At 43.1% G+C, this 17477-nt stretch overlaps 1 protein-coding gene across 4 annotated transcripts in view; it reads right to left on the minus strand.

Annotated features, from left to right (window-relative positions):
• Positions 1–17477, minus strand: part of fgfr1op2 (FGFR1 oncogene partner 2) — a 61092-nt gene that overhangs the window by 38042 nt on the left and 5573 nt on the right. For 2 of the 4 annotated variants that reach the window (XM_073059781.1, XM_073059778.1), the window contains exon 2: positions 5766–5902. In XM_073059781.1, the coding sequence (XP_072915882.1) occupies positions 5766–5900 (135 nt within the window). In that variant the 5' untranslated portion in view covers positions 5901–5902. Of the gene's footprint in view, positions 1–5765; positions 5903–6480; positions 6794–10645; positions 10794–17477 lie in introns of those variants that run through there. The other 2 variants (XM_073059779.1, XM_073059780.1) reach the window with 2 other exon arrangements.

Genomic DNA, 17477 nt, shown 5'->3' on the forward strand with positions numbered 1-17477 from the left:
TCTTAGAAGAGATGTGCTGGCATTGGAGAGAGTTCAGAGGAGGCTCATAAGGATGATTCCAAGATTGAAAGGGTTATCATACAAGGAACACTTGATGGCTCTGGATCTGTATTCGCTGAAATTTAGAAGGATGAAGGGGGAACCTCATTTCGAATGTTGAAAGGCCTAGACAGAATAGATGTAGAAAGGATGCTTCCCATGATGGGAGAGTCTAGGACGAGAGGACACAGCTTCAGGATAAAGGGGCATCGATTCAAAACAGATGTGATGAAATTTCTTTAGCCAGAGGTGATGAATTTGTGGAATTTGTTGCCACATGCAGCTGTGGAGGCCAGGTCGTTGGGTGTACTTAAGGCAGAGATTGATAGGTTCTTGATTGGACATGGCATCAAAGGTTACGGGGAGAAGGCTGGGAACTGGAGTTGAGGAGGAGATTTTAAAAAAAGGATCAGCCATGACTGAATGGCACAGCAGACTCATTGAGCCGAATGGCCTAATTCTGCTCCTATGTCCTATGGTGTCCTATGGATGCTCTTCACTGACTACAGCTCAGCATTCAACACTGTCATCCCTCAGGTTTGGTAAGACTATGAGAGGCGGAGTTAGAGTAGACAGTATCTTCTTCCCAGGGTTGAAATGTCTAATACCAGAGGGCACACATTTAAGATGAGAAGGAGGAATTTCAAAGGGGATGTGAGGGGCGTTTATTTTTAAAAACGCAGAAAGAGGTGGGTGCCTGGAACATGCTGCCTGGAGTGATGGTACAGGCAGATACATTAGACTTTTAAGAGAAGTTTAGATAGGCACATGAATGTGAGGAAAATGGAAGGGCATGGACATTGTGTAAGCAGAGAGGATTAGTTTACTTGACCATTTGAATACTAATTTATTTGATTCCGTGCAATAATGTGGGCTGAAGCGCCTGATCTGTACTGCAGTGTATGTTCTAATTATACTTGGGAAATGGAGGGACTAATGAGAACTTCAAAGCCTCAGACCTCCAATAATTCACTTCTATTTAAGAATATAACCTCTGCAAAGTGAGAAATCCAAATGTGTGGAGCAAGCCACAATGGTGTGGAAACAGTAATGTTCAATGAGTTCTGATTCCTGTGACATTTTCAACACTGCAGACCGTGTATTGCAGTATGTTTACAGTGCAGGCATGTCCGAGGGCTGAGAGCCCCACCGTGGCCTAAAGGCTAGAGATTAGAGAGATTAGTGCCATTTGTCACATGTACATTAAAACACACAGTGAAATGTGTTGCTTGTGTTAAAGATGTGCTGGGGACATTTATAAATAACTTGGATGAAGAAGTGGAGGGATGGGTTAGTAAGTTTGCTGGGGGTGTTGTAGATAATGTGGAGGGCTGTCAGAGGCTACAGCGGGATATTGACAGGATGCAAAAAGAGCCGAGAGGTAATGTTGCAGCTATATAGGACCCTGGTCAGACCCCACTTGGAGTACTGTGCTCAATTCTGGTCGCCTCACTACGGGAAGGACGTGGAAACCATAGGAAGGGTGCAAAGGAGAATTACAAGGATGTTGCCCGGATTGGGGAGCATGCCTTATGAGAATAGGTTCAGTTAACTCGGCCTTTTCGCCTTGGAGCGACGGAGGATGAGAGGTGACCTGATAGAGGTGTACAAGATTATGAGAGGCATTGATCGTGTGAATAGTCAGAGGCTTTTCCCCAGGGCTGAAATGGCTAGCACAAGAGGGCATAGTTTTAAGGTGCTTAGAGGTAAGTACAGAGGAGATGTCAGGGGTAAGTTTTTTTACGCAGAGAGTGGTGAGTGCGTGGAATGGACTGACGGCGGTGGAGGTGGAGGCGGAAACGATAGGGTCTTTTAAGAGACTCTGGATGGATACATGGAGCTTAGAAAAATAAAGGGCTATAGGTAAGCCTGGGTAGTTCTAAGGTAAGGACATGTTCAGCACAGCTTTGTGGGCCGAAGGGCCTGTATTGTGCTGTAGGTTTTCTATGACAACCCGCAAGTATCATCATGCTTCCTTTGCCAACGTAGCATGCCCAGAATTTACTAACACTAACCCCTATGCTTTTGGATGTGGGAGTAAACACAGAGTCAAAGGGAGAATGGATAAACGCCGTAGAGAACAAGAATTGAACACTGATCGCTGGTACTGTGAAGTGTTATGCTAACTGCAACACCACAGAGACCCCATGCACTGCCTTCATACCGTGACCACAGAATGTACCACTGAAGTCCAACGTTCAAGCCCCATGTAACACGGAAGAAAGGCAACATTAACCCTGACAGTTTTATTACCAGACTTACCACACTCATGGATTTCACATTCGTTTATCACAGTTATCCAGTAAAAATGAAACGCACCATTTGCATTAACACAACCTAACAATGATCTGGGAACAGCCCACAAGTGTCACCAACATAGCATGCTGACAATGCTCAGCAGAACAACACAAGCAGCAACAATAACAGCACCACAAGCTCCTTTCCTCCCTTCTGCACACACAGACTCTCTTTGGTCTTCATCCTCCAGGCTTTGATATTCAGTATTGACCGGAGGACTCACGACAGGCTCTCAAATCAGCGGGGATAACTTCACTGGGCCCGTCACTGAACTGTTCCCACGACCTATGGACTCACTTTCAAGGACCCTTCATATCATGTTCTCGATATCAATTGATTATTTACTTAGCTTTCTTTTGTTTTACTTTTTATATTTGCAGTTTGTTGTCTTTTGCACATAGGTTGTTTGTCTGTATTGCTTTGTATGGTCTTTCACTGATTCTATTGTGTTTCTTTGTATTTACTGTGAATGCCCACAAAAAATGAATCTCAGGCTGTTTATGGTGATGTATATGTACTTTGATCATAAACTCAGTTTGAACTCTGAATTTTCTGAACTCGCTGAACATGGAACCCCGAACCCCAGGCCTCGAATGGACCTCTAACCCCTGGAAATCGCTGACCTGGGGAATTACCAGCCCACATGTAAATCCAAACCCAGGACTCGCCATCCGGATCAGGTCCTGATGAATGGACTTGCCCCAAAACGTCTTCATTTCCACAGATGCTCCCTGACTTGCTGCATTCCTCCAGCAATCTGTGTGTGTTTCTTTATCTTTTGTTTTTTATTACAAAAAAATCATTTATTTAAAAATTTTTATTCACTGATTATAACAATACAGCAATATAGTATAGAATAATCAGGGATTCAAACAATTTATTGTTTCAAATTAAAATACAATTACTATCATGTTTTGGAGTAGCACAGTGGGGCAGCAGTTAGTGTAACACCATTATAGCGCCAATGACCCAGGTTCAAATCCCGCCACAGTCTGTAATGAGTTTCTACGTTCTCCCCATGACTCAGCTCCTCACACTTTCCAAAAACATACAGGTTAGTAGGTTAATTGGTCACATGGATGTAATTGGACAGAGTGGACTTATTTGGCTGGAAGGGGCTTTTTAATCGTGTTGTATCTTTAAATAAAATTAAATATTTCTATCTATAACACACTGAGTCCCAAGGGCCTTTAAGCATAGGAGCAGAAACAGACCATTCGGCCCATCAAGCGGAACTATTATCCCACACAACCCTATTCTCCTGTCTTCTCCCCTGTGACTTTTGACACACTGACTAATCAATAACCTATCAACCTCTGATTTAAATATACCCAATGACTTGGGCTCCACACGTATCTGTAGCAATGAATTCCATTGATTTATTCCTCTCTGGTTAAAGAAATACATCTTCAATTCTGTTCTGAATGGACATCCCTCTATTTTTTCCAAGAACTTTCTCACTTTCAATGACTCCTCATTTCATCTTTTTGATATTTATTATTTATTTATTATAATTATTTTCTTTTATTTCTCTTTTTGTTTGAAATGAAAGAGAAAATTGGTAGCTTGGGTTGGCTGCTTGTTTGTAGGGATGTTCGCTGAGCCTGCAGGTTAGACCATATAGCATTTCATTATCAGTCAAGTGTTGTTTCTGCTGAATGCTCACAGTTCAACTCACTGTTCTGATTGGATGGCTGTCGTGCTGGCTGCTAGTCTCCACTGGGTCTCGGCCAACCAGATTGCTAAGTGATCTTCTTGGCTCGTATCCCTGTTTATTGGTTACTTGGGTGCCCACAGCTCACCCCTCAGCCCCAATCCCATAGACACCTAGGTTTGTAAATTGTGTCTAGATAAATATACTTGTTAATAGAGCCTTCTGTTGAGAAGCTAGCTTCTAAGAACTCTCCTGATTTATTTTGTGCTTCTGCCAGGTTTTTGTAGTTTTCCAGACAAACTTATGTCCTTCTGGACTGGACTGGTCAAAGAACACTGAGGCTGTCTACAAGAAGGGTCAGAGCCGTCTCTATTTCCTGAAGAGACTGAGGTCCTTTAGCATCTGCTGGACGATGCTGAGGATGTTCTACAAGGCTGTGGTGGCCAGTGCTATCATGTTTGCTGTTGTGTGCTGGGGCAGCAAGCTGAGGGTAGCAGACACCAACAGAATCAACAAACTCATTTGTAAGGCCAGTGATGTTGTGGAGGTGGAACTGGACTCTCTGACGGTGGTGTCTGAAAAGAGGATGCTGTCCAAGTTGCATGCCATCTTGGACAATGACTCCCATCCACTCCATAATGTACTGGTTAGTCACAGGAGTATGTTCAGCCAGAGACTCATTCCACCGAGATGTAACATTGAGAGTCATAGGAAGTCATTCCTACCTGTGGCCATCAAATTTTACAACTCCTCCCTCGGAGTGTCAGACACCCTGAGCCAATAGGCTGGTCCTGGACTTATTTCCACTTGGTATGATTAACTTATTATTTAATTATTTATGGTTTTATATTGCTATATTTCTTCACTATTCTTGGTTGCAACGGCTGTAACAAAACCCAATTTCCCTCGGGATCAATAAAGTATGTCTGTCTGTCTGTTCTTGTTCTTCATGTACTGAGACAAGCGCAGAGAATCGTATTCTTGCGGCTAGCTGATGTTCATGTAGTCTCTGTGGATAGTTTTCTCCCTGTCTACCCTACATAGTGTTTGGGCAGACTCTACATCAGATTTGGTACGTTACGTTTGTTCTCTCCACGTGGGCTTTCGGATCTTTGGGTCTCAAGAAGAGCATTCCGATGATTGTGCTGGGTTTGTGTGCTGCCATTCTGTGTGGCTGGAGCAGTCTAGCCATCATTTCTGTTGTATGGTAGGGTTAGCCTCTTGCTGACTGTTCAGTAGGAATTAAAAGGTTGTTTCTCCAGACAAGACATCTTCTGGTGAAGTTTTTTGGAAAGTCATTGGAATACTTTGAAAAGGTGATTTTCTTCTTTCCTCTTGAAGTCCCCACTACAGCAGTCCACTGCACTACCCCACTGCAGGCCGCTTCCACTTGATTGAATAGGCGTTCAGACACAACTTCATTTGTGGCAGTTTCTTTTCATATTTGCACTGTTTGTTGCCCTTTGTACACTGGTTATTTGCCCTGTAGGTGCAGTCTTTCTTTGATTCTATTGTGGTTATTGTATTTATTGAGTATGCCCACAAGAAAATGAACCTCAGGGTTGTATATGGTGATATATATGTACTTTGATAATAAAATTACTTTGACTCCATTTTGAGGCTGTGCCCACTGGTCCTAGACCACTGGAAACATCCTCTCCACATCCACTGTTTCTAGGCCTTTCAATATTTGTATATTTGTGTTTCTCAGTTCTATTGCAACACAGTTTGGAAGATGACTTTCACAACAGAATAATCAGCAGACCTCACCCACCTGCTTCATGGCTTCCACCCGCTTGTTAAGAGCAGTGGTTTGCTCGATGAGAGCCTCCGCTGCATTATCATGTTCTTTCAGCCGCTCGACCAGTGCTTTTGCATCAGCCAGAACCTTCTCTATGGTACAACTCATTTCTGCAAAAGAATAGACCGTGTTACTTTATACCTGATGATATGACTCAGAAATATCCCAAAAATAGCACACATCCCACACAATAGATTACTGTGGCACTTAGCCCGACATTCCTCTGCTGGCTTTTTGGAATAGCTGAACTATTTGTTCCTCTCTTTCCCAATAGTGTATAAATTCCTCCATTACTTCAATACTGGAATAAGTCATAAGAACCAGGCCACTTGGCCCATCTAGTCGATGCCAAACTGTTATTTTGTCTAGTCCCATTGACTCACACCCGAATCAGAGCACTCCATACCCTATCCATCCATACGTCTATCCAAACTTCTCTTAAGTGTTGAAATCAAACCTCCATCCATCATTTCCTCTGGCAGTTCATTCGACACTCTCAGCATGCTGAGTAAAGAAGCTCCCCCCTCAGGTTCCTCTTACATTTCACCTTTTACCCTTAACCTATGAACTCTAGTTTTACTCTCAGCCAAGTATAGTGGAAAAAGCCAGTTTGCATTTACCCTATCGATACCCCTCTGTACTGCCCTCACTGAGGTGCTGTAACATCAACCAGACAGTCTATTTCTACCTTTAATATCTTTATTTTTTTCCTTTCAGGGTTCTTTTGAAGACCCTGACCTGCAGTTACACTCTGACTTCGGTTCTTTGTGGGAATGGGACCCGTTCTCGGGGTTCCACAGCTGGCCGCAATTCGACAAGCCAAGGGTTTGGCCTGAGAATCTCGATCATGTTCGGAAGCCTAAGATCTCGGGGCTCTGGAGACGGGCGGATCCAGGGTCAGTGGCACAGCAGGAGACTCATTTGTCGTTGGGGAGGCTGGAAAATCTTTCGCTGTGGGACTGAAGACCCAAGGTCTTTTTGATCTTCGGACACAGAGCTAAAAAAAAAAACGATGATATGGGCTTTAAAGTTCGTAAACCAATGGGTTGTTGTATGTCTCTCGCTCACTGTGAAAATGAGGGACACCTCTCTCTCCCTTGCCAGGGAGAGAGAGAAGCTGCAGATTGTCGAATTTGGATGAAATGTGAAGCTTTTGGGGTAACTTTGGTCTGTGTCTTTACTATTGCTTAGCACATGTACCGATGCGCATTTATTTTTGTGGTGGGGGGAGGGGGATCGTTGCTTGCTGCCGCTTACGTGCAGGAGGGGGGAGCTGGGGGGGAACTTTGGGGTTCACACATTTAACTGTCGTTCATTCTTTGGGGCATTCTCTGTTTTCGTGGATGGTTGTGAAGAAAAAGCATTTCAAAATGTATATTGTATACATTTCCCTGCCATTAAATTGGACTTTTGAACTTTTGAACAGTCAGCCAAACTCCATTCAAAAATGACATGAGTCAGGATATAGCATCCCCTAGCTCCTCGAGTTTACTGCAGTCACTGGAATGACAGAGTGAAATGGATAAACAACAAAATACAGCGCAATTCACACAAGTAAATATACACAGATAAATTAATTAAAACTTAACTAAGTTTCCTGCAGGTAAGTATTATAGGATTCCAATAGGTAAGTACCACAGGCAAGTAGTGTGTGTAAACCATTAGCATCTAGGTTGGTAACTAATAAACTCAAAAATAACATTCTATTTCAGAATAATCTTACTGACACCTTTAGGTTAATTTCCAAACAATATGACACCAACTTACAAGCAATGCTTCTGCTGGGGAAACAACAGGATGGCTTTAGATGCTAATTTATTTAGCTCCTAACATAAACCTCTAGCCTTCTGCCACCAAAATGCTTTCCTTCTTCCAGATGAGGAGGAAGATGGATAGAGTGGACCATTCACCAAAACGCACGTATGTTGTGAAATTTGACTGCCCAGGAAGTGTCCTAATACAGATCTGAGACAGCTCATTTCAACATAAAAGCTGAATGTGCTTAATCACATAGAAAAGCATAAATCAACTGCCTGAAGGGCAGATAGCCCTCATAATTTTGTATACTTCTATCAAATCTTCCCTCATTCTCCTAAACTTGAGGTAATAAAGTTCAAAGTTCTTTTTTAATCAAACTACATGTATGTCACCATATATTACATTGCCATTCATTTGCTTGCAGGCATTTACAGCAGCACAGAATACAATGGAGACAATGAAAAACTGCACACAAAGACTGACAGACAACCAGAAGGCAAACTGTGCAGACAGATAGATAAGAATGAGAGTAAGAGTTGTAGAGTCCTTGAAAGGGGGTCCATAAGTTGTGGGATCAGTTCATTCAGTTTGATGTTGCGATGTACGCCGAGCTTGCAGACATTTCATCACCAGTCAAGGTGACATCCTCAGTGTCACTGATCTCGGTACACGAAGACCGAGAAGTGCAACACTTTAACTGGGATGTCGTGGAGGTTCTGGGGTAGGCAAGAGAAATTTTACGTGTGGTTTCTTCTAATTACTCTGTAATAGACATATTGAAATAGACACCATCTAGGAACACCTAACAGCCGAAGAACTGCGAGCCAATAGAATTCTAAGGTCAACTGAAGGGGTAGCCAATTAGGACCAAGGCAAGACAACAGGGTGGCTATAAAAATATGAGCACTCCCAGAGAGAAACATCAACAACTGCGCATTGACAATGTCGCCTTGACTGGTGATGAAACATCTACAAGCTAACTGCCAAGCTTGGCGAATACATTAAACGCCTCAACCAGAGCTCCCAATATTCTCCACCATCCTAAATCAGTTCAGAGTTGAGCTGATTGAAGTTCAGAAGCTCGATGATTGTAGGGTAGTTTTCTGAACCTGGTGGTGTGATACCTGAGGCTCCTGTACCACTTCCTCTATTCGACTAAGTGCTATTCAACCTTTCTCTAGAACTGAGGTCTGCAAGTCTTGACAATATTTGGTCACAGTCCACACCAAGCAATGGGCTCTGCATACTTCTATTAACAGACTGAGTTTGTCAGTTGGTTTACACTACAAATAGCTGATTGAGAAATGATGGTTGAGCAACTAGACATTTGATAAGTTCCGGAACCACAAGCAGTCAAGATATTAAACACAAAATATGCTGCAGATGCCAGAAACATCACTGAGAATCAACATAGACTGGGTGACCACTTCGTTGAACACCTTCGCCTCATCAGCCACAAAAGGTGGGATATTTCAGTGGCCACCCATTTCAATTTAACTCCCCATCTCCATTCCATGTGTCCATGGGCTCCTCTACTGCTATGATAAGGCCACTCTCAGGTTGGAGGAGTAACTCATATTCAGGATGGTGGTGAATATTGGTAGCTCGGGCTGAGGCTTTTGAAGTTGCGGTGTTCATCGAGCTTGGCAATTAGCTGCAAATGTTTCATCACCGGTCAAGGTGACACCCTCAGTGCGCAATTGTTTGTATTTCTCTTTGGAAGTACTCATGTTTGTATAGGCCCCCGTTCACTTCCTTTGATCCTGATTGGCTATATATTGGTGATGTTTGAATTCTATTGGTTCGTGTTTCTTAGGCTCTTACGGATTTGTAGATGGCATCTATTTCGTTATGTTTGTTTACAGAGTTATCAGAAGAGAACCACACCACTAAAATTTATCATGCTTTCTTTGTGATTGCCTGCACCAGAGCCTCCTTAATGTCCCAGTTAAAAAAGTGTCCTAGGACTTCATGTACTGAGATTAGTGATCCTGGATTCCACATCAAGTATATTCCTGGATGTACTTGTCGCAAGGCGGACAGATGGTGCATTAGAGACAACCATCTACCAGAAGAGTACGCACACAGACCAGGTACTGAACTATAACAGCAACCACCCAGTTTGCCACTAGAAAAGTACATTTGCACCTTTTTTCAGAGAGCACAAACACAATGTAGCACCACCTAACTTTGGGTCATGGAAGAGAAGCACTTATTCAAAGTGTTCCAACAGTACCTTACTCAATGTACAAACTTGCACTACACTCAGAATATCTCAGAAATGACAGCTCAACTGCTCAAACCCAACTGCATCACAATCACTCACAAACCAACTGCAACTTCTAGGAAACTTGTCTCAAGAACCAAGGAGCCAGTAAAGACAATGGACAAAAGCAAAGTGGTGTACTTGTGGAGACTGTAACAAGAACTACATTGACCAGATGAGAAGTAAACTCTCAATTCTATAAACAAACACATTGACCTCGATCCTATTTATGAGCCGATATGGGCAAAATTCCTGACAACGCACAAAGTTAGCCACTCAACCAATCAGCGATGAGATTTCCTCCCCACATCAAAATTGAGTTTCCATAATGACCAATCAGCTGGTTGAAAAGTAAATATAAGCCAGGCATTTGAAGGACACACAATTAACAGAGCACTGACAATGTCTCCTCGTATGGTGACAAAATGTTTGCAAGTAAATTGCCAAGGTTGGGGAACAACTCAATCTAACCACCAATCACCTGAGCTACCCATTTTCAAAACTATTGCCAACATCACTCACATACATTGTGAAAACTGCAGTTTTGCAGCAGCAGTACATAAAAAAAATTAGTAAAAGTTAAAGAGATAATGTTCATGGACCATTTCTTGTTTTCAAATCCGTCCATTAAAGAGACCTGAGGGGCAAGTTTTTCCAAAGGTAAGTGAAACAGAATCTGGTTTTATCATTGTTATATATCATGAAATTTGATGTTCTGTGGCAGAAGGACATAAAAAAAACTCTTCTAAATACGTATTAAATAATGAATAAGCAGTATAGAAAGTGAGCAAAATAGTGACTTGATGCTGTTTGTCATATCAGCCCGTACCTGAATGTGATTTATATTGGTCCGTGGAAACTGCATCAATTGCTCAGCGAAGAATTTTGGTTTGGTTTGGATTGGGTGCTGGCCAAGCACTGGACTGATTTAAGGCCTGAAGTTTAAATTGTGACCACAGCGTCTGGTAAGGAGGAATCTTCAGAGTAACCACGATACAGGCAGAAGGAATCAGGATCAGGTTTAATATCAAGGGCACATGTTGTCAAATTTAATGTGTTCCAGCAATAAATAAAAACAGAAATGACAGTAAGAATATATATAGCATGCAATACACACACACATACATACATGTATAAATAGTGCAAGGACAGCAAAATAGTGAACAAAATAGCATTGCACTAGTCCCAGTGAGGGATTGACATGGAAGCAGGTGTTTTGACTGCTCGGATTGCTATGTAAAGGAAATCCTCCATCTGCTTCAGAGAAACATTTAATCAAAGACAACAATATTCTATTGGAATTGCAGAACCCTCTTGTATTTAACCATATGCATTGTCACATTAATCACTCTCGGAGTTCCATTTAAGTGGGCTGTGCTTTTCTGTTTACATTAGATCTCAAACCAGCAGCAAGTGGTTCAGAGCCAGAGAGTTCTTTTTTTAATGAAGACTGGCTATACCCCCCAAAGAAGGTATTCCGCACTCACACTGTATTTTCCCTCAGCTTTGAGGGACTGTGCAAAGCCTACATTTATGGTGTATGAGGGGGCATTTTTAAAATATATTTATTGAGATATAGCACGAAATAGACCATTCAAGCTACCCAGCAACCCCAATTTAATCCTAGACTAATCATAGGACAATTTACAATGAACAATTAAGCTACCAACCAGCATGTCTTTGGACTGCGGGAGAAAACCAGAGCACCCAGAGGAAACCTACGCAGTCACAAGGAGCCTCAGACTCCTTACAGGAAGTGAACCCTGGTCGCCTGTACTGTAAAGCATTGTGCTAACCACTACGCTACCGTGCTGCCCCAAATTTTAAGTTGACTAGAGGAAACTATGGGGGGGGGGGGTAATGTCAGAGGTAGTTTTATTTTTACACAGTGGTGTAAAAAACACACAGCCGGGGCGGTGGTAAAGGCAGATACATTAGGAACAATGCTCTTAGACACATGGATGATTAAAAAATGGAGGGTTATGTTGGAGGGAAGAGTGAGATTGAATTTGGAGTACGTTAAACGGTTGTATGAAAGGCCTGTGCTGTACTGTTCTATAACGGCCTAGCTAGGCTGTTAAGTCAGCTACAGCTCTGTGAAGCTATGCACAGCTCACAGAGGGGAAGGCTGGTAGATTTATATCCCTCAAGGAGATTAGAGACAGATGGGTTTTGTGCTTTGCTGGCTTACACAACAGCTCAAGCCCAAAGACACTGAACCAACTTAGCACTGATTCTACACAGACTGCTAAACTCACAGTTTCACAAAGCTTTTGTGCAAACATTTCTCTTGCTCATTGTGCATTAACCTTGTATCCACAGTGCAGTATTCTAGACTTCTTTAATTCCCCACTCTGGACACCCACCTCTTCTCAAACAAGAAAAAATCTGCAGGTGCTGGAAATCCAAGCAACACACACAAAATGCTGGAGGAACTCAGCAGGCCAGGCCTCACCTACCCCAGTGCCCCTCCTCCTCATTCTCCCATGGTCCACTCTATCAGATTCCTTCCTTTCCAACCCTTAAACATTTTCACCCCTCCCCCACATACCTGGCTTCACCTGTCTGCCCCTCAGTTTTCTTTTCTCTAGTCCTGCCGAAGGGTCTTGGCCCAAAACGCTGACTGTGCTTTTTTTCCATAGATGCTGCCTGGCTTGCTGAATTCCTCAGCATTTTGTGTGTCGCTCAGATTTTGAGCATCTGCAGATTTTCTTTTAATTGTCACCAGTCACCTTCCAGCTTGTCCTCCTTCCCCTCCCCTCACCTTCTTATTCTGGCATTTACCCCCTTGCTTTCCAGTCCTGAAGAAGGGGTGCCCAAAATGTCCACTGTTTATTCATTTTCATAGGTGCTGCCTGACCTGCTGAGTTCTTCCACCATTTTGTGCGTTGCTTTGAAACTATTTAGTAGCAGCTGGAAGAGGATAGGTCAGCAATTGTTCAGAGTCTCACTTAGACCAAAAGTTGGCCAAGATTAAACCGCAGCCAGTTACCAATGATAAAGAAAAGTAAACACGAGAAAATCTGCAGATCACAAATAAGAGAAAATCTGCAGATTCTGGACATCCAAGCAACACACACAAAATGCTGGAGGAACTCAGCAGACCAGGCAGCATCCATAGAGTACCGTCGATGTCTCGGGCCAAGATCCTACATCAGGACTCAAGAAAGAAAAGGAGTCAGAGTGAGAAGATGGGGGGGGGGGGGGGGGTGGAGAAACACAAGGTGGTAGTAAAACTGGGGCTGCAAGTAAAGAGCTGGTAAGTTAATGAAACAGATACGGAGCTGGAGAAGGGGGATTGTAAAAGGAAAGGACAGAAGGGCATGGAAGAAAGAAAACCAGGAGGAGCACCAGAGGGAGGTAATGGGCGGGTAAGAAGGTGAGAGAGGGAAATGGGAGTGGGGAATGGTGTGGGGGAGGGGGGACATTACCCGAAGTTCAAGAAATTGATGTTCATGCCATCAGGTTGGAGGCTATCCAGACAGAATATAAGGTGTTGCTCCTCCAAGCTGGTGTGTGTCATCACAACAGTAGAGGAGGCCATAGACAGACATGTTGGAATGGTAATGGGAAGCTGAATTAAAATGGGTGGCCACTGGGAGTTTCTGCTTTTTCTGGTGGACAGAGCGTAGATGCTCAGTGAAGCTGCCTCTCAATCTACTTTGGGTTTGACCAACATACAGGAGGAGCACAACAGATTCACAGGTGAAGTGTCGCCTCACCTGGAAGGACTGTTTGGGGCCCTGAATGTTAGTGAGGGAGGAGGTGTAGCACTTGTTCTACTTGTAAGGACAAATGTCAGGAGGGAGATCAGCTGGTGACAAAATATCATACCCACAACACACTAACCCTAACCTATACGTTTTTGCAATATGGATGGAAACCAGAGCACCCGGAAGAAACCCACACAGTCATGGAGAGAACGAACAAATACCTTACAGATGGCGATGGGAATTGAATCCCAAATTGCATGCATCATCAAGCAATTGCGCTAACTTTTTGGATGGTGCAGCAGACTCAAAGGACTGATTAGTCATCTTCTGCTTTTGAACTTGTGTTACTACTCAGTCTTGATCAATGGCACATGCAGTGAGACGTCGGCTTAATCAACTTAAACTTGCCCATCGTCCAATGTTGGCAACCAGACACTAGCTAACAAAATCCAGCATGTGGACAGCGTAGTAAACACACAAAATGCTTGAGGAACTCAGCAGGTCATGTAGCGTTTATGGAGGAGAATGGACAATCGATATCTAGGGCACAGATCCTTCATTGGGACTGGAAGTACAGAGGAGAGTTAGTTCGAATGACAAAGTGGGTGGAAGGGGTAGAAACAATGGAATAGCAGGTGATAGACAAGTGATCAAGGGGCAAGGGGGTTGAATGGGGATGAAATGAGAAGCTGAGAGGTAATAAGTGGAAGTGACATAGGCCTGAAGGAGGAGGAATCTGATAAAAGAGGGCAATGGACCGAAGGATAGAAAGAGGGAGATGGGGAGGGAAACTTGTGAAGAAGTGTATGAGTGATGGGCAAATCAAGAGGGTTGGGGAAAAGTTACCAGTGGTTAAAGAAATTGGTATTCATACCAACAAGGCAAATTATGAAGGGTTACTCCTCCTATCTGCATTTAGCTTCCCTCAATGTGGGAATGGGAAGTGGACTTAAATGGGAGATCCTGGCTGGTTCAGTGAGCAGAGAGGTGGTGTTCAATGAGGAACTGGATCTCACTAATGTAGATGCAATAAATGACTCATGGCAAGAAATGGCCGACATGGAAGGACAGTTTAGTGCCCTGGATAGTGGTGAGAAAGGAGGTGTAGTGGCAGGCAGTAACACTTCAGGCATAGTGCCTGGAGGAAGCATTTATCCGTGTATCCTTCCAAGCCATGCTCTCCTCTTGCTGTCCACACGAAGACACCTCGGTGGTGGCAGGGTATTCATGAGTCTCACAGCCTGAGGTAAGAAGCTGAAATCCAGTCTGACAGTCCTAGTATTGATGTTCCTGTACCTGTTTCCTGATGATAAGGAGTCAAAGAGGTTGTGGAACGGGTTCTGGGGATCCTCAACAATGCTTTGGGCCCTTCATCTGCAACATTCCCAGTAAATGTCACAAAGAGGTGGGAGGCAGACCCTGATGATCCTCTCCGCGGTGTTTACTGTCCTCTGTAGGGTCTTGGATCCGATGCCTTGCAACTTCTGTACCACACAATGATGCAGCTAGACATGACACTCTCAATGGTGCTCCTGTAGACAGTTGTTAGAATGGGGGCAAGAAGCCTTGCACATCTCAATCTCCTCATAAAGTGTAGGAGGTCTTGCATCCCTATGTTTAGTGTAACTGGTTTGAATCAACTGGTTATTAAATATATACGTAACTAACATTTGATTTAGATTGTGGACAGCATCAAATGATCATCTCTTTGTTGCAGCAACAGAATTTTGTAAAGGAAACGGAAGTATAAATATTAACAAATAACACAAAATGTTCCACATGGAAATGGCTTGAAGATGAGATTCAAAGTGTCTTAAAGAAAATGTATAGACTGTACAATACACAATAAGGAATCTTGCCAAGAATTCTTGGCAGAATCTTTCAAATTCACAACCTCTGCCACCAAAAAAGACACAGGCTACCACCTGCTACTTCCCCAGTGTTAAATTTAATGGCCAATTGTTTTGAACTAATTACATGCTCATTCCTTAAGGTATTGTCTGGATGCCAATGTTGAACAGTGGGCAAAGTTAAGATCATTTGCTCCTCCCTTCCACTGCTCTCAAAATACATCACCACCACTTATTATTTTTGTTTAGAGATACAGCACAGTAAGCAGCTCAGCGACTCCATGCCGTCCATATACAGAAGTGACCCATTAATCTATTAATCCCTATCTCTTTGGAAAATGGGAGGAAACCAGAGCACCGGAAGACCATAGGATATAGGTGCAAAATTAGGCCATTTGGCCCACTGAGTCTGTTCTGCTGTATGATCATAGCCGATTTATTTTTCCTCTCAACTCCATTCTCCCGACTTCTCTCCGTAACTTTTGATACACTGACTAATCAAAAACCTACCAACCTCTGCTTTAAATATACCCAATGACTTGGTCTCCACAGCCGTCTGTGGCAATGAGTTCCAGATTCACTATCCTCCAGCTAGAGAAATTTATCATCTCTGTTCTTTTAAACTGAGGCTACAACCTTGGTCCTAGACTCCCTCACTATAAAAACATCCTCTCCACATCTACTCCACCTAGGCCTTTAAATATTTGATAGGTTACAGTGAGATCCCCTCAGCGCCCTGCATCACCAGCACCCTGCCATTAAGGACAAATATATAAACACAGAAAAGTGCCAGTAACATCAGGAATGGTCACACTCACCCTGCTCATAGACTGTTTGTCCCATTCCCAACAGGCAGCAGGCTACGTAGCATCCACGCCAGAATGAAAAAGTTACTTCACCCAAGCAGCAAGACTGATCAACACCTCCACTCACTAACTCAGCCCACAAACACCACTACTTTTTCATTTCCAGTCAGTCACCCTACGTACTGACACTCTTGTGCCTAGTATCACTTTATGGACATAGAAGCCATCTTATATTTATTGTATTATTTAATTGTGTTTTTATCTTATTACATTTTTTGTGCTACATCAGATCCGGAATAAGAATTATTTTGTTCTCCTTTACACATGTGTACTGGTAGTGACATTAAACAACCTTCTATCTTAATACTGTAACATTTCACTCTGGTGCCCAATTACTTGATTTTAGTTCTCTCACTCAGACAATATGCCACCGTCACAGTACGTAACAGTGGCAGAGCACTACTGCACAGAAACAGGCACTTCAGCCCATCTAGTCTATGCCAGTCTCATCAACCAGCACCTGGACCATAGTCCTCCATATATTTCCCATCCATGTACTTATCCAAATTTCTCTTAAATGCAGCAATCAAACCCAAACACAGCATTTAGGTCGATACTAAATTGTCTAAAAATGTTTTACTAGTAGGTAATCACACCAATTTTAGCAGTTTTGATTAAGAAATGATGTGCTGTCATTGGCAGGAGTCCAGAGGAGGTTCATGAGAATGGACGGGTTAACATACGAGTTTTAGATGACTCTGGACCGATACTCACTCCAGTTTACGAGAATGGGGGGAGGGAGGAGGGAATCGCATTGAAACCTATTGAATATTGAAAGGCCTAGATAGAATAGATGTGGAGAGGATGTTTCCTATGGTGGAGGAGTCTAGAACCAGAGAGCACAGCCTCAGAACAGAGATCAGAAGGAACTTCTTCCGCCAGAGGGTCATTGGGTATATTTAAAGCAGAGGGTGACAGGTTCTTGATTAGTCAGGATGTCAAAGGTTATGGGCAAAAAGCAGGAGAATGGGGTTGAGAGGAATAATATATCAGCCATGATGGAATCACCAGACTAGATGGCCGAATACCTAATTCTGCTCCCGTGTCTCACGGTCAGATTTGATGAAAAGCCTCCAAAGCCCTCTCAGACCAGACAACCAAAAACTTTATGAAGAAGGTTGAGTAGTAAAGTACATGGACTAGTGCAAAGAAGGAATTCACAATCAGTGAGTTCAGAGCGATCTCTGAAGATCTCTCCTGGGCCCAACATATTGAAGCAGGCATCCAAGCAG

The sequence above is a fragment of the Hemitrygon akajei genome, chromosome 10, assembly GCF_048418815.1.
Source record: "Hemitrygon akajei chromosome 10, sHemAka1.3, whole genome shotgun sequence".
Classification (NCBI taxonomy): domain Eukaryota; kingdom Metazoa; phylum Chordata; class Chondrichthyes; order Myliobatiformes; family Dasyatidae; genus Hemitrygon; species Hemitrygon akajei.